At 41.0% G+C, this 26,783-nt stretch overlaps 2 protein-coding genes across 10 annotated transcripts in view; one reads left to right on the top strand and one right to left on the bottom strand.

The window, feature by feature from the left end:
• Window positions 1–19,702, top strand: part of PTPRO (protein tyrosine phosphatase receptor type O) — a 152,445-nt gene extending 132,743 nt beyond the window's left edge. Inside the window, exons 20-27 of one of the 3 annotated variants that reach the window (XM_030960251.1) lie at window positions 263–353; window positions 866–942; window positions 3,172–3,306; window positions 4,752–4,874; window positions 6,128–6,282; window positions 8,165–8,300; window positions 10,459–10,579; window positions 12,137–19,702. In XM_030960251.1, the coding sequence (XP_030816111.1) occupies window positions 263–353; window positions 866–942; window positions 3,172–3,306; window positions 4,752–4,874; window positions 6,128–6,282; window positions 8,165–8,300; window positions 10,459–10,563 (822 nt within the window). In that variant the 3' untranslated portion in view covers window positions 10,564–10,579; window positions 12,137–19,702. The remainder of the gene's footprint in view (window positions 1–262; window positions 354–865; window positions 943–3,171; window positions 3,307–4,751; window positions 4,875–6,127; window positions 6,283–8,164; window positions 8,301–10,458; window positions 10,580–12,136) is intronic. The other 2 variants (XM_030960254.1, XM_030960252.1) reach the window with 2 other exon arrangements.
• Window positions 17,971–26,783, bottom strand: part of EPS8 (epidermal growth factor receptor pathway substrate 8) — a 124,981-nt gene continuing 116,168 nt past the window's right edge. For all 7 annotated transcript variants that reach the window (XM_030960256.1, XM_030960257.1, XM_030960259.1 and 4 more), the window contains 3 exons: window positions 23,393–23,573; window positions 22,193–22,322; window positions 17,971–19,403 (listed from right to left, as the gene is read on the bottom strand). In XM_030960256.1, coding sequence (XP_030816116.1) covers window positions 19,290–19,403; window positions 22,193–22,322; window positions 23,393–23,573 — 425 coding nt within the window. In that variant the 3' untranslated portion in view covers window positions 17,971–19,289. The remainder of the gene's footprint in view (window positions 19,404–22,192; window positions 22,323–23,392; window positions 23,574–26,783) is intronic.

The following is a 26,783-nucleotide window of genomic DNA, read 5'->3' as shown; positions in this document are numbered from 1 at the left end:
GTGGGGATAGAGAGGAGCAATTCTGAGTCCCAGCTCTGGGATGGCATCAATGTGTTGGCAAAATCAGGAGGAGAAACCCCAGCTCTGCTCTCCAGCTGCTTGGAGCCCAACTCATGAAAAAAGACAATCTGTCGTCCTGCTGTCAATTTATAAAGTGATTTATGAGCATTTTCTGTCTGCTACCTGCCACAGGTGATCACAAGGAATTATTCTCTGAGTGTTTTTGAGGCTGACCTTGGCATTTTCCTTTCTGTCACCTCAGGAGCTAAAGCTGATTGGGCTGGACATCCCGCACTTTGCTGCTGATCTGCCCATGAATCGCTGCAAGAATCGCTACACAAATATCCTGCCATGTAAGTGCAACACACTAAATCCTGCTGAAATCCCTACAGAGGGAAAGAAGAGGTCCAATAAGAAAATTGGAGAATCAGGAGATTTTTCTAAGACTGGTAAAAGCCTGTTCTGCAATCCTACTCTTGCAGAGAACCAGGCAAGGGATGTTTTTATGTTAGCTTTGAATAGATGTGGCTTCCTGGAAATGTTTATCATGGCAAGAGTCTGGAGGTGAGAAACACAAGGTTTTTTATGCTGCTGAGTAGTGTTACTGTATTTCTCTTATGACTTTAATGAAGCCTAAGGGAGCCCAAAGGGACAGCACTTGGAGGGGGTGTTTGCAGAACACTAATGATGGTGTGTCCATGTTTGCTGAAGCAAACATCGCTCTCTTAGTCAATACAAGAATTTTCTATTTTTTAATAGATTATTTTTGGCCATTCCTATAGGGCTAATTTAAAAGTTGCCTAGTTGGAGACGAGTGCCATATTTCAGAGGTGATTTTTTTCCTAATTTCTGTTTCCTTTTACAGATGATTTCAGTCGTGTCCGCTTAGTCTCAATGAATGAAGAGGAGGGCTCTGACTACATCAATGCCAACTACATCCCTGTGAGTACAGAGTGTCAGTGTCCTGCACACCAAGCAGAGCTGGGCCCTTGAAAATAGCACAGCATTTCCTGGAAGCTCAGTCATGTTCTCAGTATCTCCTTCAGCTTCCAAATATTTTGCCTACAGGGAACAGCCACCAAAAAAAAAAAAAAAAAAAGAAAGAAAAAAAAAAAAGGAACAAAAATAGAAAGGGGTGGAGGGAGAAGGTTTTTGGCAAATTTTGCTGCAGTAGCTGTTAATCTTTGTGAGACTTTGATTGGACTGGTATGGAAATGAGCAGGAAATGTTAAAATGATTCAGTGGCCTTTTAAGATAGCGAGGTGAAACGTAAATGTTCAAATGAGGAATTTTTCTAGATTTCTACTGCACATGGAAGAAAAGAGCTAAGGCAGACACTCCAAATGCACAAAATGCACACAGACCCAGATGGTGTGTGGAGAGAACTTCTGCTTTCTGCCTCCTCCCTGGTGCTTCCCCTGCTCCTCCCTCCACCTGGCAGAGAGCAGCCGCTTCCCGGGGGTAGCACCCACGGTTCCAGGATAATTACACTGTGCACAGAGCTGTAGGCAAATATTTCGACACTGGGGGTTGGCTGAAAGCTCATCAGCTCTCTCCACTCTCCCTGAGCTCGTGCAGTCACTCAGGCCTATCCCTGCCGTGCCACAAGGGTTTGCCCCTCTGGTACCTCTGTGCTGCTGAGGGCTGGAGAACAAGAATTCCTTGGGCTGCTCTGCGTGGAGAGGAGGCGGGGCACCACTGCAGCCCTTTAGCAAGAGACCTTTCACAGAGAAATGAGCATTTTTGCTGTCTGGCTGTAGCTAGAGCTGACCCTGGCTGTGCTGGAGAGAGCTGAGCCAGCGTTATGGAGAAAGGAGGAGCCCTTGGATGAGTCACTGGAGCCACTTCTCTGTCACTTTGGCATTGCCCAAGTGTGCAGTGTTCAGCCAAGTGTCTGTGCTTGGCTTCTCTGTGTCCAGGGCATGAACCTGAACACTCACACTGCAAAAAACAGGAAAGGAAAATCTTCCTGGATGCACAAACTTCTGTCACAGGGGATTGTGGATAACAGGATCTTAAGCAGCCGTCCCTCTCAGATGTTCACTTCTGCTTTGCATCTCTTTAGTTCTGCTTCTAGCACAGTGCTGACCATGGAAACTGGGATAAACACGTGATGGTAATGCTGTTCTTTTTCTGATAATCAGCGCTGCACTGCCTCCAAACACAGAAACCAGGGGTGATCTATCCCTGTGCTAAAGGGATTTGTCGCTTAGGTCAGACACAGCCCATGCAGACCAGGCAGCAAATTCTGTGTAGTGCAAAAAAACCTGGGATTGAGCTCGTTTGCAGAGATGTCTGGAGGAAGCCATTTGTGGGAAATGCTCCCAAATCACAAATAATTTTATGATCCACATACAGTGGTGGCACAGAAATTGCCCAATTTGCATGGGACCATGCTGTGTGTTGGATGTATTTTTTGCTCTTGCTAGGAATATAAAATTACTTTCCAAATGCAGTTTTGATGATTCAATCTCAGCAAATATGGTTATAGCACATGCCAAAAGGGTCATTCTGTGGTCTTTTATTATAGTTCTAATAACAGTCTTTTGGTTTTGGAGAGGAGAAAGGAATCTTTCCAACTAAAATCATGTTGACAGGTATGGGAAAGGGAATACATGCAAATGAAGCATTTTAGCATCTGTTAAGGGCATTGACTCATCATCTTCTCTATTATTTTAATCAGAAATCTAATTAATATTTTATTAATTTAAGGCCTCATGATGTAAACACATGTCTATATTCCTGTTCCATTGACACCAGTGACTGAAAATCACCACAGGCACTGCTTGGGATGAGCAGACTGGGCATCTGTAACTGGTTTTGTGCCTATAACTAAACAAACCCTAAAATTACATAATCTGGAAGGAGCTGTAACTTTCTTTTAGGGTTCTTATTACTTGCTTTTTTGAAGTTGCCTGTTTTGCTCTCTGGGCAAATGATTTTTGTGGTAACAGTTTAATCTTCTGAATTTTAGATTGCTTATACTTTGGGAGCATCAAAATCTAGCAAAAGTTGCCATCACAAAATAAATTAAAAAAAATAATTTCTTTATATTAAAAATCACTTTTAGAAGTACACATTGAACTTGGGCAAACTAAAAAAATATGAAAACATATATGTTCTGAAGCAGTAGCCATGTTGGTAAGCAGGACCCATCTCTTTATCTTTTAGGGTTATAATTCACCCCAGGAATACATTGCAACCCAAGGACCACTACCAGAAACTAGGAATGATTTTTGGAAGATGGTTCTCCAGCAAAAATCACAAATTATTGTTATGCTCACTCAGTGCAATGAGAAAAGACGGGTATGTAACAAAATCTTGTTTGTGGTGTTAAAGAAACCACTCTGAAAAAGAGCTTTTTTCTGCTGAGTCTATGTCTTTGCATTGTTTCTGATCATGAGGCAGCATCACAACCAGCCCTAGAAGGGCATCTGCTGTCCCACTTCAGGACCTTCTTCAACATTCCCTTGATGCTCCCTGACCGCCTTTGACCTTTCTTGAGCTTCTTTGTCCTTTATTGACCTTCTTGGACCTTCCCTGACTTGCTGCACCTTCATTGACTTTTCCTGACCTCCTTCAACTTTCTCTGACCTTCCCTGACCGTATTTGTCCCCTTCTGACCTTTTCTGACCTTCTTTGATCTTCTTTGACTTGTTTTGACTTTTCCTGAAGTTCTTCAATATTCTTTGACTTTTCCTGACCTTCTTCAATCTTCCCTGATTTTCCTTGACCTTCTCTGACCTTCTTTGTCCTTCTCTGACCTTCTCTTGAACCTTGACGTTCCCTGACCTGCTTTGACTTACTTTGCTGTTGACTTTCCCTGACTTTCTTTAACCTTCCTCCACCCTCTTTGAACTTCTTTGAAGACCCCTGACCTTTTTCAACCTTCTCTGCCCTTTTACCTCCCCTGACCTTACTATGAAACCTCTCCTCTTACATGAGGAGAGACGAAGAGAGCTGGGACCCTTCATCCTGGAGAAGAAGAGGCTCCAGGGGTCTTGTCACTGTGTAAAATACCTGATGGGAGGGAATGGAGACAAGGGACTCCTTTAGTGGTGACTTGCCCACTGACAGGTCAAGAGGTGATGTGCACAAATTAAAAAAACACATTAAATTCCTTCTGAAGTCAGGAAACACTTATTTTACTGTGAGGGGAACTGAGCACTGGGACAGGCTGCCCAGAGCTTGTGGAGTCTCCATCCTTGGAGATATTCCAAAGTCACCTGGACATGGTCTAGAGCTGGCTCTATGTGACACTGCTTGAGAGGGGAGAGGTTTGAACAGGATGACCTCCAGGAGTCCCTTCCAACCTCAGGCCTTCGGTGATTCTGCACTTTTAAGTTTAAATAATTATACAATACAAGTTCTAGCTTTACATTTCCCCTTGATATCATAATAAAAATATTTGGAATATAATTTGGGGGGTTTATATGGACATTCTCTTTCCCAGTGTTTTGCTCTGTTTAGACCTATCATATCAGGAAGAATAACAGATAGCACTCTTTGTCTATTCTTCACTGCACTAAAGCTGCCCTTCTGAAAACTGATAAACAGCTGATGCCCACAATTAAATGGGAATGGTCAGACTGGAAGTCATTGCAGGATAAATTTCCTCTTTATGCAGCAGCAAAGTGAACAGTGCTGCAGGCATTGCTAAACCTGAGGTTCTGCCTTCTTTTGTGTGTACTTCTTTCCATATGTGTGTCTTTATATAAATACAAAAATTCCTGGATCTCCCCACATTTCAGGTGAAATGTGACCACTACTGGCCTTTCACAGAAGATCCTGTTGCTTATGGGGATATCACAGTGGAGATGCTGAGTGAGGAGGAGCACACGGACTGGGTGTACCGCAGCTTCCGAATCAGCTACGTGAGTGAAACCCTCTGCCAAAGGAGTGATTGCAGCCCATCCTTTATCCTTTCCTTTAGCTCTTGTCCATCTCTGGCATTCAGCAGGAAACACCTGATAGAGATCTGTGTCCTTACTCTCACTTCACACAGGCAAATGGTGAAATCACAAAATTTTCCCCCAAAATTGTTGTCTCTGAATTTCTCGGCAAAATGCAAGGCTGAAACAAAAGTAGTACCAGAGCTCTGGACACTTCTGGTACCAATAACTACTGACAACAAATGTGTGAATTTCTTCTTTCCTATATCTCAGGCACACCTTCTTGCTATAAATTATTCAAAACTTGAAAATACCAATGGAAGAATTGAAAATAATTTTCAAAAGGGCAATTCTGCAATAATCATGTCAACCTATAAAATATTTAAACAAAAGTGAGAGTATGTGGCATCCAAATTTGAAGCTCCTTCCACCTTTGTTTCCTGCATCAGCTCATTGCCAGCACCATCTCAGGAAGGAAAGTTTAGGGATATGGAGGTGATGTGGAAAAAGCTGTGCACTGGCAATTCACCACTGATGCCAGACCTCATGTGTTGTGTTGAGGATCTTCATCTAAAGCAAGAAGCCAGTAGAATTTTTAGTATTGTAAATGTTGGTTTTTTAATAATGAGCATTTTCCTAAATGTTTCCTCTGGTAATGGTTTCTTCTTTCCTTTGTTTTTTGTTTGTTTGGTTGGGGTTTTTTTAGTTGCTGTTGGTTTTTTTTTTGTTGTTTTTTTAGGTTTTTTTTGGGGTGGGGGGTTGGGTTTTTGTTTTTGGGGGTTTTTTTCCTTTGTTTTTTTTCTTTAAAACTTGAAAAGAAAATCTCTCAAGAGTCCAGGTCTGGCTGTTTGCCAACAGTGTTGTTCTTTATCTGTGAGATAAAGAACAAAATGAGAAAAGGAAAAGGAATGGAATAAAAAGAGGAAAAAAGCCCAGAGCTGAAAAATGCAACAGTTCTTGATTTAAAAGCAAAATAAGATGAACTACCACAGGGGCAAAAACAAAAAGCAAATCCCAAATCTAGAAACAGGAAGTTCATATTGTTTTGATAATGATGGCCTGATATCCCCTCATTTTGTAGTTAAATACCTTGTTTGTTCTCTGCCAATTTTTTTTTGGCTGGCTTCAGTCTTTCAGGCTGTATGTGGGCAAAAAAAACAAAACCAAAAACTGACAAAAAAGCCCTCAGTGTGACTGAGTGTGATGACATGCTGCTGTTCTGCTTGTCCCGCCAGGCTGATGAGGTGCAGGACGTGATGCATTTTAACTTCACTGCCTGGCCAGACCACGGCGTGCCCACCACCAACGCTGCCGAGAGCATCCTGCAGTTTGTACAGATGGTCAGGCAGAAATCAGCCAAGACTAAAGGCCCCATGGTCATACACTGCAGGTAAATGCTTCAAGGAATAGCAGAAGAGCAAGGTGTGACGTTAAATGAAACCATGAGACACAGGTATTTTGGAGTTCTGCTCACCTGTTGGCTGAAGGTGGTTCTCTCTGTTGTTATGCAGCTCTGCCAGGTGACCTCATGGAGAAATTCACAGACGATATTGTTCCGTGAGTCTTAGTGCCAAAAAAAGGGCTCAATAAGCCAGGGGAGAGATTTATATATCATATTATGAAATCAGACCCTGTATTTACTGCTTAATTGTTCTAGGGAGGAACAGAAGCAAGTATCAGAGAGCTGGGAAACAGCTCTAGTATTTTCTTTTTTTCAGTGAGGATTCTTCTAGCAGCAAAGAGGGATATTTTCAGGTAGTATTTTTAGACTATACTGTCTATTCATCTATACATCTTAGACCACATAGATTAAAAATAAAAACGCTACAAAATTACTTGGAGGGGCAGAGAATTAGTGTATCGATCAACTCCTGCAGTAATAGTTCTCAGACTTTAAAGAAGGCACAGAATGAATTTATCAGTTAATCTGTCCAATTAACACATCAGAAATTCCATTGTATTCAGCCTACTTGAGAAATTAACACAACAAAAGCCAAGCTAGAAACCTGTTTTGTGACAGTTATGTTGAACTATGTTGGGATGAGCTGTTAAACATTATTGCAAACACTTTCAAGGCTTTTCAGAAAAAGCATGACAAAACAGAAGAAAGCTTTTGCCAAGACACACACCCTTAGTAGTAGGTAAGGTGTTGGGGTGCTGTGTGTAGCTCTAAAACCTCTGTGAAATCTGACTTAAACACCACATGTGAAATTACAGTGCAAAGGATTGCATGCACATGAGAATCTCTAAATTAAGGCAGTGTGTGTTTTCTGTACTTGCCAAGCTTCCCTTTGGGGAAAATGGAGGTTTTCAGCTGAGTAGTAGCTATTTTTGTCTCATGCTCCTGAGGCAGAAGTCCTGGAGTGCAGACTCTTCTGGTGATGCCTCAGGTTTAGGTTTTATGTTTTTCAGATTCTGTGCTGCTTTAGTGTGTGGGTCTGGGCTTCATATTAGGGATGGTGAGCTCTGTGCACAGAGCAGGGAGACAAAACAATTCCTGCCCCAGCTGGGCACCAAGGACAAATGATCCAAATCTCAGGCCCAAGAGCACAAACCCCGTGGGCTGGAGAGAGAAAAACAAGCAGGGTGGGACTGCATGGGCTAAAGCTGGAATGGGACAATGAACTGCAAGATGCAAATGGAGCAGAACTGATCCAAGGGAGAGACCCCCTGCCCGCTCGTGCATTTTGGGGCCATTTTGGTTCATCTTGGGTGCAGCCCTGGCTGGGCTCTTGTGCTGCCCAAGATGGATCCATGGAGGAGATCCTTTTAATAAATCCCTTCTTTAACTCTGCCCAGCCTTTGTTCTAGGTCAGCCTTCACAAGGCATCACTGGGGGGTTTGTTCTTTGAGGATGAACTGCAGTAGTTCAGTACCTTTGCAAGCCAAGAGCTTTGCAGTGGGGAGAGCTGTGGAACTGAGTCCTGCAGGTGTGGCCCCCACTCTCTCTGGGCATCCATTGCTCCTGAGCAGGTCTCTGTAGTTCTGGCTCCAGCCCCTGGAGTGGCAGGGGTCTCATGAAGCCAGTGGGGAGAGCAGGGACAGCAGGAAGAGCAGGGAGCTAAGGGTGGGTGAGGCTGTGTGCACACATTCTGTGTGCAAGTGCATCCATTCTGCCCAACCAAAGGGCTGTGCACCACTAAATCACATCCACCAGCCTGCCTGGCCTCAGATCAGTTATATCTGATAGCTACAGCTGCAGCACTCCTGCCTTTTGCAGTGCCCCTGGTTTTGCTGTGTGTGAGTGAGCCGCATGTCTGTGTGTGTTGCAGCGCTGGCGTGGGGCGGACGGGAACGTTCATCGCCCTGGACCGGCTCCTGCAGCACATCCGTGACCACGAGTTCGTGGATATTTTGGGCCTGGTGTCGGACATGAGGTCCTACAGAATGTCCATGGTGCAGACAGAGGTAAGGTCTGCTCACTTCAGCACTGTGACAGTAGTGTTGTGCCCATTTCATACCCCTCTGCAGACTCTTGTTCCCCCTGAATGTCACCATCATATTTTCTGAAAAATCCTCTTTGTCCAGGATTCTTCTCCTGGGAAGCTGAGAAGCCTCAGACAAAAATGAAAATAATAATTATCTGATTTGCTTCTCCTGTGTTTTGCTGCTTTGGAATGTAGTTTGGACATTGTTTACCAACTGGTCATTGTTTCATTGATTTCATGTGAATTGTTTTGACTTAGTGACCAATGACAGTCAGGCTGTGTCAGACTCTGGAAGGAGTCACGAGTTTTCATTATCATTCTTGTTAAGCCTTCTGTAAGTATCCTTTCTCTATTCTTTAGTATAGTTTAATATGGATCATAAAATAATAAGTTAGCCTTCTAAGAACATGGAGTCAGATTCACTCATTCTCTCCCCTCATCAGGGTTGCCTGCAAATTCAGCACCCTGAACACTTGATAAAATCACTATCAATCAATATAATCAACTTTCATCTTCATTGTGATATTGTCACATTATTAATCTGCTGCATAGGTGGGTTTGATGATGTATCTGCACTCTCACTGTCTGCCAGAGGAAATGAGTTATTCTTACCTTCTGTGAAATGAATATGCAAACAATGCATTAGAAGAGATTAACATATGAAATTTTCAAGCCACTCTGTAAAGAGCTGGGCTTACTGAGGGGATTAATGGCTCATGAAATGATATCAGTATCAGGCAGCCTTGTTCAAGTATCATGGTGGTATCAACCAGCTCATCACACAATGGAATTTCAAACAAGCAAAACAGACAAAAGGATTGTGAATCTGCCAAACACCCTCCTTGCCCTTCTCCCTACCCAAATATCTACTGGGTAGTTCTTTTTCTGTTTTTAAGACAAAAATATATAGACAATATTTACTGGGAAAAAAAAAATCACAAACTCATTCTTCAAAGCAGAAGATTTTATGCATCTAAACCTTCCCAGTTCCCCTGGCAATGAGGGAAATATTTCATATTCCATGCCTGTTGTACTCTTCCTTGGTTAGACATGCAGTATAAATGAGCAAGCTCCATGCAGCTGGAAGTGCCACCATCACTGTTTTCAGGCTAGATTGTTTATTGCCAAAGTTTGTTGAATTGAAAGCAAAGAAAAAACTTGTAGCAGGGAGAGAAAACCTGCAGTGAGAACAACTAGGATCTGGAAATGAAAAAAAAAAGTATTTTTCAGTCAATTCTGGATCATTCCTATCAAACTGCCACTTTTCATCACAATTCACTGTACTAAAGGCAGATCCCTTCCACCAGAGGAAAAAAATCCTGATGGTTGATTGATTTCAGCTGCAACTGTTACCACTCCAGAGGTGATGTGGGTTTTTGTAGGGTTTTTTTTTCTTTAAATATTTCATTTTTTGTTCATGTAGGACCTCATTGCATGCCTGGGGCTGATGTTAAGGGCAGTTACTGAGTTTCTGTGGCTACAGGCAGTGGCCAAGCCTGGCCTCAGAGGTCACCAAGTGACACTGACACTCAGTCACAGAGGCCACCAAACAGTTTTTCCTTACAAAATATGAAACCACTGACAGCTCACCTGAGTTCACATTGTCTGGTATGCTGGAAACTTGGCAGTGTCTCAATGAGCAGTTTAAAAACAAATGGCATGGGCCCAACCAAAAAAGGGTTTAGAATGGGGAATATCCTGAATTGAAACCAGGCTCTCCAAATTAACTGGAAGTCAAACACTGAGGAACCTGAACCTCATTAAAATATTTCAGGTGCATATGTGGCATGGGTGCAATTTGTTGCACATAAAGCATCCAGATACCTTTCTTAGAATTGATTTATTTTTAGGCAGTGTAAAATAGACCGACTTTAACTCAGATTCAACTCTTCTGTCATCATTCAGGTTATTAATAAGTGATTGTGGTGTCAGGTGGATTTCATGCCTCTCCTTCTGCTATCTGTAACAATTGTGGGCTATTATTTTCAGAGCTGATTGTGCATTGTGAGGGGCTGAGCTGGGAGACATGGAGCTCTGCAGGCTGTTACTGTGAGCTATCAAACTATTTCACTGGTTGTGTTTCTTGTCACGCTTTCTGGGGTGCAAAAGATGCCCATCTGTTTGGTCTTTTCTTCTAGGAGCAGTACATTTTTATCCACCAGTGTGTGCAGCTGATGTGGCAGAAGAAGAAGCAGCAGTTCTGCATCAGTGATGTCATATATGAGAACGTCAGCAAGTCCTAGTTCAGAGTCACAGGTGGTAAGTCAGGCAAGCCTGGCCTTTCTTATTCCTCTTCCCTGTTCACATGGAGAGTGAGGGAAAAGTCCATCTCTTGCAGTAAATAACCAGTAAACAATCCAACCTCTCGCAGTAAATAACCCCCTGCCCTTTCCATGGCACTGTAAGAATATATGGGCTCACTCGTGTTTAAAGAACAAGAAAAGAAAATCCAAACTCCTGATGAGCCACCCTGCCACTTGTCCTGACCCGCCTTGTGAAGCTTAAAGGGAGGGAGAACTTCAATATCTCCAGTTGTTCCCAAACAAGGATTTTGCCTGGTTACCAAGGCCAGCAGGGGCTTGGGGATGCTCTGCTGGAGGGTGAGTTGGTACCCAAAGAGCTCTGGCATGAAACAGTGGGAAATGTTTTCCTAAGTATAAATTCACAGAACCAGCAGGCTCTCAAAGTGGTACCACCAGCAGCTTTAGTGAAGGGTTGGTGTCACTTTCCCACTGACCCCTGAGCCTGAGCAAAACAAGTGGCTGTGACCACGATGTTTGCTGCTGGGGACAAGCTGTGGGGACATGTGTCACTGCTCTTTAAGCTACCAAGCTTTGGCTCATTAGGTGGCAGCAATAACCCAGCCAGAACCTTAACACTCCCTTTTGAGTGGAGCAGGAAGTCTCAGGATCTCTGCTGCTCAGAGTGACCCTGAGATGTGTTAGAAAGTCTGTTTTGCCAGCCCGGCAGTCAAAGAAGGAGTCAGAACTCTTCAGTTCTTGGTCTCAAGGTTGTTTATTGTATCTTATCTGTAAAATTCTTTCTCCTGGCCTGCTGAGGTCCATCCAGCAGGTCAGACAGAGGCACTCTGCCTGCCCTTGGGGCGGTGTTATTTTTATGCTAAAAACTATGTGTACAATATTTACAATTACTTTCCAATACCTATGTTAGACAGTGAGCTTCTACTTTAAATCAACCCAAAAGTGCCACCATCAAAGCAGAAGATGGAAGCCAAGAAGGAGAAAGGCTGGACACACCCAGATTCTTCCATCTTGCCCCCTGAACCCCTATTCTAAAACCCCAAAAAATCTATTTTTCGCCCTGAGATAAATTCACTATCATTCTACTTAAACTTTCGTGGCTTGTAGTTCTTCATACAAAGTTGGTAATTGTTTTTTACAAGGGCACAGGGGTCTTGGGCTCTGTGCTAGGGTCTCTGAGCCCCCCGGGCAGGGGCTTGAGCCCTCCAGGGCAGCCAGAGGAATGTCCTGGGTTCCGACAAGGAAGCTGCAGACTTGGACACAAACTGCTTTTCCAGCAGCTGGTGGAGAGCTGTGCTGAGGGCAGCACCTCCAGCCGTGTCTGCTGTGTGTCATGTGTATTTATTAACCCCTGTGTGCATCGTCCCCTGCCTGTCAAGGACCCCAGTTTGCCTCACTGTCCCTTGGGTTCAGGGTTGCTGTCTAATCTGAGTCCCAGCACCCTGTACTGGTGGCCTGCAGTCCCAGCCTGAGTGGAGGGTCAGTAAAACAAATGCTAAAAACTGCATTTATCTCCTTTTCTTCTCTCTAAAGCGTTCTGTTTGTTTGGTTGCAGGTGAGACCATGAAGCACACCCATCTTCCCTTGCTTCTGATTTATTTTCTGTTGATGGTTTGAAGGGGCAGGTGCTGTGCCACAAGAGACCACTGCTCTGCAGTGCATGGACAATGAGGGAAAGAAACTTTTACCTTTCTGAAGCACTGGGGAGACAAAGCCTTAACGAGCCTGCGGTGTCTTTTGAACTGTTTAATTTCTGGACATTTTTTTAAATACTGGACCAAATTCAGCTAAACAACATGAAGGAAAAGACACTATATGTGCATAAGACAGATTGCTCCAGAGTGTTGGGGTTTTGTTTGGTACTTTTGGTTAATTTCTTTCATAATTAATTTTTTTTTCTGTGCAGGTTGGGCTTAAGGTTAAAGTAAGTGCAATATTTTTTTAATGGTTGACTGGAGAGCTTTCTTCATGTGTCACTGGTCTGTCCCTAGGAGAGCAGGCATTGTTAGTATCTAATAATACCTCATTAGTGAATAGCGAGGCATGAACATACATGAAGAAACCTGGAGATTGTGAAGGGGGGCTGGGAGGGCGGGGGGGGGTTGCTGGGTCCATGGATTTGATGGATTTGACTGTTCCCTTGCAGCACTGATGGATGTGGGGCCGGGGGGAGTACGAGGAACAGACTGACGAGCAGAAATCCGAGCTGTGAAGCTGAAACAGGCAGCTGAGAGAAGGGATGGAGTTGGTTCTTGACTGGGCTGCCACTCGTTAAGCAGAGGGATTGCTCTTTTTGCCAACCTTTTTGCAGTAATGCCACTGATCAGGCTCTTCTTTTAGATGGATCTAATCACAGGGCAGCTGAGTTTCCAGCTGGGATATCTTAGCATATATAGCATTTAACTGTCTGAGCAGTCTATGGTGCCTATACCCCTCACTCATGTATTATTTTTAGTAATTATTAACCCTGTGTAAAAACATGGAGCTGGTTCAGGTTGGAGGGGTGGAAACAGAAAAAAAAAAGCCCACAAAAAGTGCTTTAATAGATTTAACTATTCTTCCTGAACCAGGAATTTACAATGTTACAAACACAAGGTTTTGGCATGTGAAGGGCTGGTTTTCAATTTGTTACTACAAGGCTGCCAAAGTGTCAGTATGGATTCCTGCAGGGCCTTTGGGGGCAGGGTGGGGGGCTCTTTTCTTTTTCGCTGTCCATTTCTGTTCTAGTCAAAATAATTAGCTATATATATTATTTTTTTTTCTGGTCTTTGTATAATGCCGGTACATCATTGTGTATTGTGACATGGATGCTGTCAGAATGGATGTTTGATGGCATTTTTTGTAACCTGTTGCTTTGTGTCACCTCATTGGAAGTTAGCAGCAATGGTACTCGATGTAAACAAAGCAGACTTGAGCTGGAAGTAAACACACTGGATTGCTTACCTGTGGAGAAGTCACTGTCACCAAAACAGCAAAATACACCTGCACATGCTTTTTATTTCATTTACCCTGGCTCTGCTATCACCTGGCAGGGCACCAGGGTGTAGGGCAGCAGCTCAGCTGCCCTCAGCAGCTTGATAAACTCCTACAGCTGATTTTCTTTTTCCTTCCTTTCTTCTGGCAGGTAAATAGGTGCATACTTACTTGATAACTACTTCATTGTGGTATTGGTTATAGCAGAAAACTTATTTAAAACTGTGTATTATGCAAAACTGCATAGACTTAACATAATTCCCAGATAAAGCAGGTCCTTGTGAGGGGTACTAAGCAAACAGGAAATAACAGCTGGTTACTAAATGGGTGTGATGTGCATTTCCCTTCCCTTCTGTTTCCAGGCACCGCATGCTGCTTCCACTGCTCCCACTGATCCCAGTCCTAGAGCAGGGATGCTGTTTCTCCAAGCACAAGGTGGATGCAGAAGGGAAGAGCCCCTTGTTTCAGGGAGCCAGCTGGTAACAAGAAAGGCTCCAATGGTGCACATTTCTCCCTCATTTCACTGTGTGCCTCAGCTGGAGGGCCTACCATTCCAGTAGGAACAGCAAAGAGCCTAAACTGAACAGAAAACAGAATTATAAATGAGCACTTGACCATTTAGACCTTGCCTCCATGCTTTAAAAAAAATGCATTTCAGATTTTCATTACATGCTTACTCAGAAAATGTGTTTTTTATCCCTCTAGACAACTGGCTGAGGGGAAAAAAAAACAACCCACAAATTCTTTCCCATCTACTGTCTCCTCCCTCCTGCTGGCCATTGCCCATTGAACCAATACTTGTTCTGTATCACAGAGCAGGGTAAGCAGGTTACTGCTAAGTCATTCCCTGTGCTCAGAGTGTCACAGTGTGAGCTGGCTGTAACAGAAGCTTGGCTGAACGTGGCAGGGTCCAAAATTGCTGCAAAGATGCCAAAATCACACTGCTGCAAAGGACACTGGGCAGCCTGAATTTACTAGACAGTTTTGAATGCATGTCAGAAATTTCTCCATTTGCTCAGCAGCAGGTGTGTATTTTTCCTTTAATAGCTACTTAATCACAAAGTCAATTACAATGGAAACTCCATCAGAATAATACCTTTTCCTACCCCACACAGCTGTGTCAGTGGACACGTGTGATGGCAATGGAAACCACCTCTCCCAGCATGCAGGGCATGAGTAAAGCAATAAATGAGCCTGGAAGACACTGTGGCTCAGAAGACTCATGCAGAGCCTTTTAGTCTGAATTGACACATCACAATTTTGGCTTTGCCTCATCACACACCTTCAGTGTAAGTCCAAAAGAACAATGCTTTGCACTCATGCTTCGTGTTAATATTGTTTCCAGCATCTGCTAAAGTAAAACCCTCCAGTCATCACAGCTGTAAAGCTGTCTGAAGCTCCAGGTTTGGTAATAGATATTTGGAATTATGGGCTTCATGTCCAAAGCTCTGCTGACACTATTGATGCTCATTATTGATCTGCTGCTCTTCCAGATGTCTGTAAAAGCAGCTCTGTGATGTAAGTGACCATTATCTGAAACCAGGGCAGGTTTTCTCTTTGTCTCATGCTGTGTGTGCTGCCATGGAAGCAAAAAATAGGTAAAATTAAGTAGTTAAAAGTGGTAAGAAGAGTCTGTGGAAGTGGGGCCTCTCCAAGCATATCCTGTGCAGTGAGCTCTGGGTCTTCAGAACTGTTTTCTTCAAACCTCACCAAAAGATGAAGAACAGGCCAGGAACCCTTACTTGTGCTTTATTTCAGTTTAATGTTTTGGGGTTTTTTTTCCCCTACACCAGGATGAATTTCCCCTGTCAAATAATCAACATCTTATCCCTAAAATGCCCCTTCCCTCCCTCCTCCTTTAACCACAGTCACACCACCTGCTTCTCACTGCTAATTTTTAAGGTTTTTTTTTTCAAAACTGCAATTTCATTGAGGCAGGCAAAAGCTGTTATTTCAGCCATTTCTTGTGAGAGAATAATGTTGTTAGTGCTCTTGGCATGGATGGGAGCAGGGTGGGTTGAGCTTTGCTGCTGCTGTGACAGGCACCAGTGGGTACTGGGAATCCTTTAGAAAGACTCCCTATTTTCACTCATCTCCTCTTTTAATCTGCAAATATTACCAAGGAGTAGAAGCACAGACTCATATCCTGATTCTCATTTTGGTCTGAAAACTTAGGAAATAGTTAGAGGCCAAAGTTACAACCTAAGCAACTCAGAAACTGAAAAAAAGATAAAGCCAAGCCAAAGGCACTTATTAGCAATAAGCTGACATAGCTGCAGTAGAAATTTAAAGTCTGTGAAATATTTAAACACAGAATCAACGCAGATTCCCTCTCGTTTGCACTTCTCATTTATAATGTTGGTGCTTTTATGTAGAGGTGGGAGATTGATCTCCAAATCATTCCCTCAAACACTTTTGATGCATCAGAACCTTAAACAGGGATGGTTTAGACACCAGACTCAACATAGTAGAAAAACTGGGCTCCTATGAAAGGGTAATTTGGCCAGAAAGTTGAGTTCCCATTCATGATTGTGTATCTTTTATGCTAGAAATACAGGAAAATCAGTGGTCATACCTGCTTGAACAAGATCTGGTATTCAAGCTATGGCTTGCTTCTGTCTATGACCCAAAAACTCAAAATGCCTTCACTCCCACATTAAAATAAAAGTTCTGTGACTTACATGTTTCATAATTAGAAAGAATTTACATCTTACAGATATTCATGGATTCTCTGGTTTGTTCCCTTAAATTATCAAAATTCTGAAGTTCACAAACACTGATGAACACACTGAGAGCTCCGCACATTTCAGGCTATCATTATAATTTTGGATATGATAGCTCTACTGCTTCATAAACCATTTATTTCTGCACACACCAGTCATGGATATATGCACTTATTTTCCAGCCCCACTTAAAACACAAACCTAACTAACAATAAACAGCAGTTTTTATACAGATCAATGCTTTGGAGCAATGGAAGTTTGTATAAAATCCCACATATCACAGTTTGTTTGAGCAAAGCCCTGTTTAATATTTGAATTTCTAGATGGTAAGTAAGGTGCTCCACCCATAAATATTGGCTAGAAGTGTTCTTTCTGAATTAATTCTGTGTGGTTTCACAGTGGTTTGCTCTCCCCATGGTGTCCCAAGGGAACAAGCAGCCTACAGAAGTGGGAAGAAGTGCCTTGCTGATGTTAAAAGGTTTGTGCTTTGAAAGCACAGAACTGCTGAGTGAACACTGGCTGCTAAAACTCCCTCCCTCCTCCCAGTTAAAGAGGCAGATTGATGGCAGAAAAATAGTAAATTACTCCCACTTATCAAATGTCTAATAAGACACTGATTTTGGCATTTAAAAAACAGCTTTCTTTCCTTCTCAAAGACATATCACATCCTTCTAAAATATTAGTATTGAAAAAATACTGCTCAAATCCTAGAGAAAACATTTTGAATGAAACACTGCATTTTACTACTAAGTTTCATTTTAACCATGGAATATTTTGAGGAAAACATTTCATTTTCATTTGAGGAACCCCAAATGAGATCTCCTTCTGATTTCTTATGACTGCCAACAAAATGAAAAGTCAAAAACTGCACAGCAGCATAAGGGTGAAGCTCCCTGCAGTGCTTTAAACCACCAAGGAAATTCCAGCAAATGGGGAAGTATTTGCCTCAACACCATTCAAGATTTCCCAGACTGTAACACAGAAATCATAGTGGTTAGTTCAGCAAAGTTTAAAGGGTAAATACAGCTCAAGGTTGTTAATTTATTAGTAGTTTAAAAACTGTGGAAAAAAAAAGACACAAACCAACCCACCAACCCCAAGATGGTTCTGCTTATTCAGTGTGTGGAAGGGGTTTCCTCTTTCCCCCCAAATTATCTCCCAAGGTTCCTCTGAGCACACTGACCACGTTCAGACTTGTCTGGCACTTTTCTCTCATAGGTGAAATATGAGTTCTCCCCTTTGACACCTCAGAGTGCCAAACATCACAAATTCTGGGATGTCCCGGAGCTGGTGCCTCTTTCTGGGCAAAAGCAAACCATGTGCTGAATGCTGAAATAAAAGCCAGCAGAGAACATCAATATTGACTTCTTATTTTGGTAATTATCAGGGGAGTGGGAGTGGATTATCAGGGGAGGTGCAGGTTACCTCCAGAGTGCTTTTTATAGAGTCAGACATCCTCCCATGAGAAAAGGCAGGGACTGTTAAGTTTTAAATAAGAGTTTCAAACACCTTTTAAAAAGGTTCCTCCTGCTGCACTTACTTACAATTAATGGGATTTATCACTTCTTGACCCATTTCTGAATAAGACCATGTGTATGTAGACAGGCATAAAGAATATATATCAAATATAAAAACATACGTGGACACACAACCAACCACACAGAAGTAGTATTTGCAAGGACATTACAATAAATGGCACTAACACCTTTATTAAGATTTTAATTTTTCATTTGTGAAAAAATGAATAGATTTTTTTTTCCCTTGTATGCAGAAGAAAAGCAAACTAATGGCAAAAATCAAGATTACTTTCTTATTTCAATACTGTCTTTGTAGCCACAAAGATACAATAATTTAACAGACAAGAAATACTGTTTATTGCAGACTTTAAGCTGATTCATGTGAAAAAGGCACTATGAAACTTAATCAAACTAGATGATTAAATTTGTCTAAATTAAGTGATATTATATATTATATATAATACATATATTATATATAAAATCACATGACCATATGAAACAGAACATTATGTGACAAAAATCATTGCATCTCCAAAAATAACATTTTCTGTAAGGGATGTTTCTCTTTTCTTTTTTCCCCTGTTTTACCTTCAGGAATCCACTTTTCCAAAAGATTACATTTATAAAGGCAATTAAAAAGGCTTTTTGCATGAGAAAAAACTGATATCTGGGATCAACACACAGAGAAGTCTAGATTATACACTGTTCTTTTTGATGGGTTAAGTTACAGACAAAAAAAAATGCAATTATGTTTTAAAGAAAAATATACTGTGAGTTGTTGCATGGCTACAGCAGATCTCATCACCTCTTTGAGCTGGGTTGTGTTACTATTTTCTAGTTACTCTTTCTTGTGCAATATTATAGTTCATCACAGGTGAAATACGCATAAAATCAATGTACAGAATATTATTTTGCTATAAACAGCATCATTAGTAATAAAACATCTTGGGAGTGATGCAGGAAAGATTCAGTCTGTGTTGGGCTGCTGTTCATTCCCTAAACATTTCCTCCACATTTGCTGGAGTCGACAACTTAAGTAAACATCCTGCAGCCAAATGCCTGACAAGAAAGACTGAGCCAAAAAGGACATAATTGCACACTACAGCAAGAGATGGGATTCAGAATCTTATTATTACTGAAGGGTTCAAGTGCTTTTTTATTGCTGGCTCAGCTTCCCTCAGATGAATCACCAACAAAGACGTGCTCCAATTTATCTGTCATGTTAATTCCATAAAGCCAAGACTCATCTCTGGGTGTAAATTAATCATGTACCAATATTTTCACCTGTCAGGAATCTCCACTGTGTTTCTCATCTGTTCATTTCTCATGATGAGGAGCCAGCAGCAGGTACTTCTGTGGAGACTACTGTAAATTTTCTTTATGTTGGCTAGTTATGTTTACAATACAATAAGACATTCCCCTTCACTGCTTCCTAAAGCAAAGCTCAATGGTTTAATGCTATGGACAATGGAATTAAAGAAAAGAGGAAATACATTTAGTGGCTGCTTCCTTCATCAAAGGACTCCACACCTGAATCTGTGGCAGCTGCACTGATTTTTTCTTGCCGTCTTCTCATAATTTCTTGCAGTTCTGAACTACCACTGCTAGCCTATAAACAAAAGAGAAGAGTTTACTCATAAAAAAGAGTTACTTTGACAGGTGCTGAAATTCCTCTGCCAGCATTTATTTTGTTTGAATAAAGTCACCTTGCAGCTCCAATAGAAAAGTATTTACACTATCCTTAAATATAGACCAGAAAAAAAATCTGCAGACAACTAAAAACATATTTCATCATTGCTGAGCATCTTTAATTCCCACATGAGGCCCTGGAAGTGTTAGGGGCTTCATAAAATATGTCTTCAGTAAAAGCAGAGTTAAAGCTCCAGGAGTTTGTTAAGATTCCACACTTAAAAATCAGGGCAATAATATTTAAATTAAAAACCTGAAAATAAATCCTTGATGGGTTTAAAAGCTCACACATGCACATGGGGTTGCATAGGCAGGACCTAAGTAAGGATTCAGTCTCAGGCTCTCAAACCATGAGGCATTTGCAGCTCAGAAACACAGATTTCAAATTTAGAGCACACTCATAGAAATTGGACCATATTACAATATTAGCAACAGTGAAGTGTTGTGAGGACAAGGCTTTATTTCACCTTTTTAAGAGTGAAAACCAGGTCTGCTGAACCAGCTGCCAACATTACTTTTTCAACATAAATGAAATTATTAGCAAGGCCAGGATATCTATTCACTAGAGCAGAATTTCCCAAAGTGTGCATGAATAAAACCAACAGCTGCTGTACTATCTGGCCATGACATGACCTTCAAAACTTTAAAATCAGCTTCCAAAATAAGGAAGCAGAAACTGGTTTTGAAATTAATAAAAGAAATTCCAGGATTGTTAAGGGGAAAATCCTGCAGTTGATTCTGAACTCTGAAAATGCATCCTAATAATTTAATAAAATTTCACATAGATTTAGCCTGTTATATCCATTAAAATGCTGTACCTGGGGCCACAAAGAGTGAGACAATTTCTTAATTAACCACAGTGCTCCTCCTACTTAAAATACCATTGCTCTCCTCTCCCAGAGTGGAAGGGCAAGGCAGGGAGCTTAGAAGGGACTCTGAAATTGAGGGAGCAGCTTTACTTGTCTTAATTCTTCTTGTCCTTGTCCTCTGGATTTCAGATACACAAGTGCAGCACTCATTACTGAGTTCACACATGAAAAACCATCAGCAGATACCCAACAATGCACTTCATCAGAGGTCATGTACAAATATTTTTCTGAGAATAAGTGAGCAGCCCAAGCTGACAGAATTTGCCTTCCTGATAGCATCAATGACAACAGGACTGATGAGCCTGAAATGCATTATATTATAATATTATTATAGGGAGAGAAAGGATGGTGCAACTTCCTTTGATGACATAATTCAGCAAACAACAGGCTAAAGCCATCAGGAATTGGATAAATTGCATAAATTCTGAAATTCAACCTCAAAAAACCAAGGCAGAAATAAACATTTCAATTACCTTTTCCCCAACAAATAAGCAATGACCTTGTTAGACTCTAAGTAGCTGCTAATTAACTCTTGTAGGGCATTTATTAGACAAGTTTGGACTTTTGAGTTTCCTGCAGAGTGAGGACAAACTGGGGCAAGCAGAATAACAGCATGGAGGGGAAAAGACCCCTCCAACCCAGGGCATCTCTGCTTTTCAGACCAAATTCCACTGCAAAACTACTTCCATCTCAGGACACTGAAATAAAATGACTGACATGCAAAAAAGTTGAAGAATACAAATATATCTACACTAGGAAATGATGGATTGCTCTGGACTCTAGTGACTTCTTTTCCTGAGAGTAAAGGTGAAATATTTCTCCCTTCCTTTAACTGGAAAATAGGGCTTGAAGAAGGGAATAAAGCAATTTTGACAGTGTTAGAAAATGATGCTTTCTGATCCACACTGATCATGTAAAGTGTAAAATATGCATCATCATAAGCCTGTCTTTAAAAATATGCCAGGTAGTTAATGCTTTAAATAATTTAAGTGAGACAGTCTCAGCTTAAGGAGAGGAAAATATTTGAAACCTCTTCAAGATTTTCTTCTAAATAGAATGTGGAGAATATGACTTCTCAGTTGGGTTGACCTCACATCTAGATAATTTCTCTACTTGCCACAGCAAATTAAAAAAAAATAAGCAGGTGCATCTGCAATTTTACTGGTTTAAAATTGGCAAGAATTGTCCTTAGCACAGCTCTGGATACAAGCTTAAGGTGTTTAAGAGACAAAACTTCTTTAATTAAAGCAAATGCTGCAGAGCAATAAATACAGAGACAGAATACTTGATCTTTGGCTCAGAAACTCTGCTAGCAGTGTCTGGTGTGTTTTTTCTTCAATGCAGGTGCCCCAGTGTTTGACCTAAAAGGCCAACAACAGTGGGCTCACCTACCAATTTCTCACACCCTATAAATCAAATCTCATCTACAAAGATAAAGCAACACTCACTTATCACCACCAAAATTGTCAGGAGTATGTGTTTGTCCAAGCACCAGGCAAAGCAAGAAGCAGGAAAAGGGGCATTTTACTCCCCTATTTTTTCCCCCAAAGCTCTTTTTGGCTGATTTTGTCTTCTTGCACTCTGGTTACACCAAAAACCTTCTTAAACTTGAGTGCTATTTCTAATGTTTCTGGACCCCTTTAGAAATGGGGAAGATCTCACCTGGTGCTTTGATAAATGCTGTCCCAATGAATTAATACCAAACAACCCCGATGAAAAGAATGTTTATCAATGTGATGGGAACTGAGGGAAAACCACCTCCCTCACAGAAGGAGTCATCTAATTCTATAGGTTCAAAACTGGTGACCCAAATTAGGTGAGTGAGAAGAGTTGTCCATACCTCCAAGGCAGATTTCTGTACCGTAATTTGGTTGTAGACTCTTGACCCTTCTGGGCAAACAGTCCTCAGTTCCTCTTTATTGAGGGAGAAAAGCTGAGCTCCTGTCAACACACCGAGGCTGTTCACAGTCCTGGGACACAGCAAGGGAGCAAACAGGAAATCAGCAACACCACACTGGCCAAGGTTGCCTCCATCCCACATTGCCTGGGCTAGGGCTGCTAAATTCAGAGCAAACTTGGTGCAGCAGGACTACTGAAGTCAATTGGGTGTATAAGTACTTTTTGGTAGAGGCTAAAATATATATACACTATATTTATATACTATATAGAGAAGAACCTATAGGTATAAAATATATAGACAGTAACTTTATAACCACATTGACATATATTTTTATATATGTATTAGGTACACTTCCACACATATATATGTGTATATCTATAGATAAATATATATGTTTATATATGCATATATAGATGTATATATATGTGTATATATAGATGCATATATATGTGTATAAATAGATATATATGTATATATATGTATATATGTGTACATATATATGTCTATATATACATATATGTATGTATATATATGTGCATGTAAAATATATGTGTTTCTAGATGAATATATATGCTTATATATGGATATATAGATGTATTATATATGTGTATATATATGTATATATGTGTATAAATAGATGTGTATATATATGTATATACATATGCGTATGTATATGTATATATATGTACAAAAAAAATATATATATATGTCTGTATATCCATATATGTATGTGTATATGTATATATATGCATGTAAAAAATGTGTTTCTAGATGAATAGATATGCTTATATATGGATATATAGATGTATTATATATGTGTGTACATATAGGTGCATACATATGTGTATAAATAGATGTATATATATGTGTATATATACGTGTATATATCTGTATATATGTGTACATATATATGTATATATGCACATATATTTTTATATATACATAGATGTATGTGTATATGTATATATATGTAAAAACAAATTAATTTTTCTAAGAGTGCAGCTGACATCTCTTGATCAAGAAATCATCTTGATTTTCAGGAGGCTGCCTGATTTTAACAAGCGGTCAGACCACATCCTGACAGGAAAACAATTCCTTTTCTATTTAGAGGAGTTTTGTTGCATTTGCCCTGGGACTTACACAGGGTTGAATCCTTTGGACTGCAGCCAGGCTTTGACATCCTCAGGAGAGGAGTCGTAGGTGATGTTCACCACGGGGATGTTTGGCCGTGGCACGTGGAATTTCCTCTGGGCAGCGCTCCGGCCGATGGTGAGCCTGTGCACAAGTTCATCCTGCACTTCCTCCATCTGGGATTTCCTGCCTAGAGAGAGAGACATCTCACAGAAATTAGGCTCTTTTTCAAAGCCAAGTAATTTCTTCTATGTCACTTTAAATCGTAAACTATTTTTTTTATTATTACTCTTCCCCCATGGAATATTTCAATACTCCCAATCCTCCCTTTGTAAAACAAAGCAAAAAATAAAAACAGAAAACCCCAGACAGAATTCAACTAAGACCCCAGAAAGGAGAGATGACTGGATGTCACAGAGAGGCAGAGCAGTGTAACAGCACCCAAGCTGTAGAATAAGATGGGAATGGAAGTTTATTCAATTGTCATAGTCTGCCTTTTTCAAACAGAATTGAGGGTTTAAAAATGGAAACAAGAAACTGATGAGGAAGGTTGTAAGATTGCTCACACTGTGGGAAGGTAGTACTTTCCACAAACAGTACTTTAGTTGAAAGTTCAACTTTTTAGTGGAAATCAATATAGGCAAAAAAATTTCACAGCTGCTGACATATATCAACTTATATCTAATGAGCTATTGTAGCAATTGCATTTTTGACAGGGTTTTGAGAAATTTGAATTCACTCCAAGCCTGGAGTGGCTACTTAGCTGAAACATTGTCACACTTTGCATTAAAAAAGGAATAATAAAAAAAAATAAGGGGTAGCTGCTCTCACCAGAGACTCAAGACTTGGACAAGATTTGTTTATTTATTTTCTCATTTTAAACAAAACTGTAAGAATTCGTTATCCCCCAGAACCCATTTGCTGTTCATTAGCAGACAACAAACTGAAATGCTTTTCAGTCATTTCAACAAGATCAATTATAATGACAGTGAGAATTGTTTAAAATTACTATAAAAGTTTCTGTGGATAACTTCACAAAAATAGGTAGAATTCAATAAGGTATAAATAACCTTTTGGGCTCATAGAAGATACTGATTTCACACAGTTAAACTCTCTGTGCCATAACATTGGAACAACTATAAAAATCCTCTGACAAACAACTCCAATTATCTCAAAAAATTCTCAGGATTTCCTTGCCAAGATATTTTTAGTGATCTTTATTCAACCTTCTCACTTTGATACACAAAGAGTAGCTACACCACCCTCTCACTGCACTCAGATGGCAAAACCTATTCCTTTTCTCCCATTACACTGATAGGAGCAGATGAAAACAACTCAACTTCAATATGAAAAAAAGCCCTGTAAGATAGAAACATCTTTGCCTTCTCTACTTTCCTTTTATACTCTCTCAAAACCTCTCCAGTGATCAGTATCTCTAGCCAGTTAAATAAATAAAAACAAGCTTTACATAGGCCTCTAGGATTATTTCTTTAATCACCAGAGCAAAAAGAAGAAAAAATGTAGGTTTAACAATTTCCTTTTTTCTTTTACAAAATAGCCTCAGGTTGAAAGTGGAAAAAGTATCTCTACTATAATATCTGAGGCATTCAGGCCCTGTTGTGTAGGGTTTTCTCCTCTCCCCCCACCCTGAGTGTGAGTCAGAAGCCCAATGACACAAGCTCAGTGATTTCTGCAAATCTGACAGGGGTTATACAAGGAAAGCCTTTAGGCAGTGTTATCAAATCCTGCACCCGCTGTTTTCCCCAGCAGGAAGAGACACAGAACATTGCTATCTTCCTTCTATTTACACAGATTTTGAAAGACTTATGCTTAATCTAGACCAAGACTGTATCAAGAGACAAATATTTAGCTGTTAGGTAAGAGATCCTTCCCGTGGTTAGATGGGTTATCAGAAATAAGCAGGGTGTGGGGCAGGTTCTGCAGTGTTCTCTGCAGGGTTCAGGTGGGTACTTGGCCAGCAGGTTTCCCATCACCTTTGCAGAGGAACCTATTCTGTGAGGATTTTGAGGTGCCTGAAGCTCATTAACTGGGCTTGGGTGAGCAGGATCTCCTGTGTGTGACCCACAGCCTCTACAGTAACTCTTCACACCTCACAGATGCCCTGTACCTGAAGCCAGGATCATGATCTTCTCATTTTCCATCTAGAATGGATAGAGAAGGCCATTGCGGATTCAAGAACACAGCCATGCTATGACAAAGTCCTTCCACAGAAATAAAATTTTCAGTTTTGTGCATGTGTGAGGGGAAATCGCCCTCCCTTTCCACATCTTTTGTAAGTGTTTGTTTGTCTGCGTTTATTTAAGTAACTCTTTCTTTGGGAAGCAGCAGTGAAGCCTGTTCCTCCAGCCAGGCTGTTCTCCAGTTATGATTTCCAGCCAGACAGCCCATTAGGTGAACATAAGGAAAAGTTCCCAGAGCCTTCCTGAGCTCACAGCTTAGGCAGGAGCTTTTCCTCCACGAGGCAATGTCACCACAGACCCCACCAACAGGATTATTCCCATCCACTGGGGACAGGGGGCAAAGAAACCCTTCTCCAGAAAGGATTATGCTCAGTGCCAGTTTCTGACCTTAGGTGGAAGCAGGATTTGCTGGTAAGGCAGTGAGTATGAAAAGCTGTCAACTCTTGAACTATAAAAAGCTCATTATTTTTACAGCTATTACTTAAAAAGCTGTAACAAATGCTTGCCTACATTTTTCAGTTATTTCTAAGCCAAGCAATCACACTGCCTAAGGTGCATTTAGGACAGAAATTACTGACTAAACAAGCTTTTCTAACCCTACCTGCTTTTCAGTCAATACCAAGTAGCAGCCTCAGCATGCCTCAATTGGCATATTTGCAAGGTGGCCTTAATCAGAACTTCTCAAGGCAGCCACACACTGTTGGATGCACATTCCCAAGTTTTTCCAGCTATGGAGGTATGGAATATGTTCCTGTGTCCTCCTGGGACAAGGACACCAAAATCTGCTCCATGGCCTGCCGGTTGCTGCTGCTTTGATCAAGCCAGGGTGCCCCAGCTGTAAAGTAACTCTACAAAACTATTACAACATGGTTCTTGTGCATCAGCCAGACCTGCAAGTGTTCTTGAAGCCCTGAAAAGGTGTATCAGAATGGTGCAAACAACCTAGAAATCTGGATGATCATGAATTGAAGTGTGAAAACAGCGTAACTGATTTTACAAGCAATTTAGGCTGTAATGTGGCAGTGAGTTCAGGTGGAAAACCTGCATTAGCCAGCATATCAGCATGGGCATTTCCAGTGTTAAAAACCACTGACTAGAGATCCCAGACATGGGAAATTTGGGGTAGATGTTAGAAAAATGTTTTTTACTGAAAGGGTGATGAAGTTCTGGAATGGCCTGCCCAGTGAGATGGCAGAGGG

This window comes from Camarhynchus parvulus, chromosome 1A (genome assembly GCF_901933205.1).
Source record: "Camarhynchus parvulus chromosome 1A, STF_HiC, whole genome shotgun sequence".
Taxonomy (NCBI): domain Eukaryota; kingdom Metazoa; phylum Chordata; class Aves; order Passeriformes; family Thraupidae; genus Camarhynchus; species Camarhynchus parvulus.
Note: the sequence above shows the minus strand (reverse complement) of the source record. Positions and strands in the feature narration are given on the sequence as shown.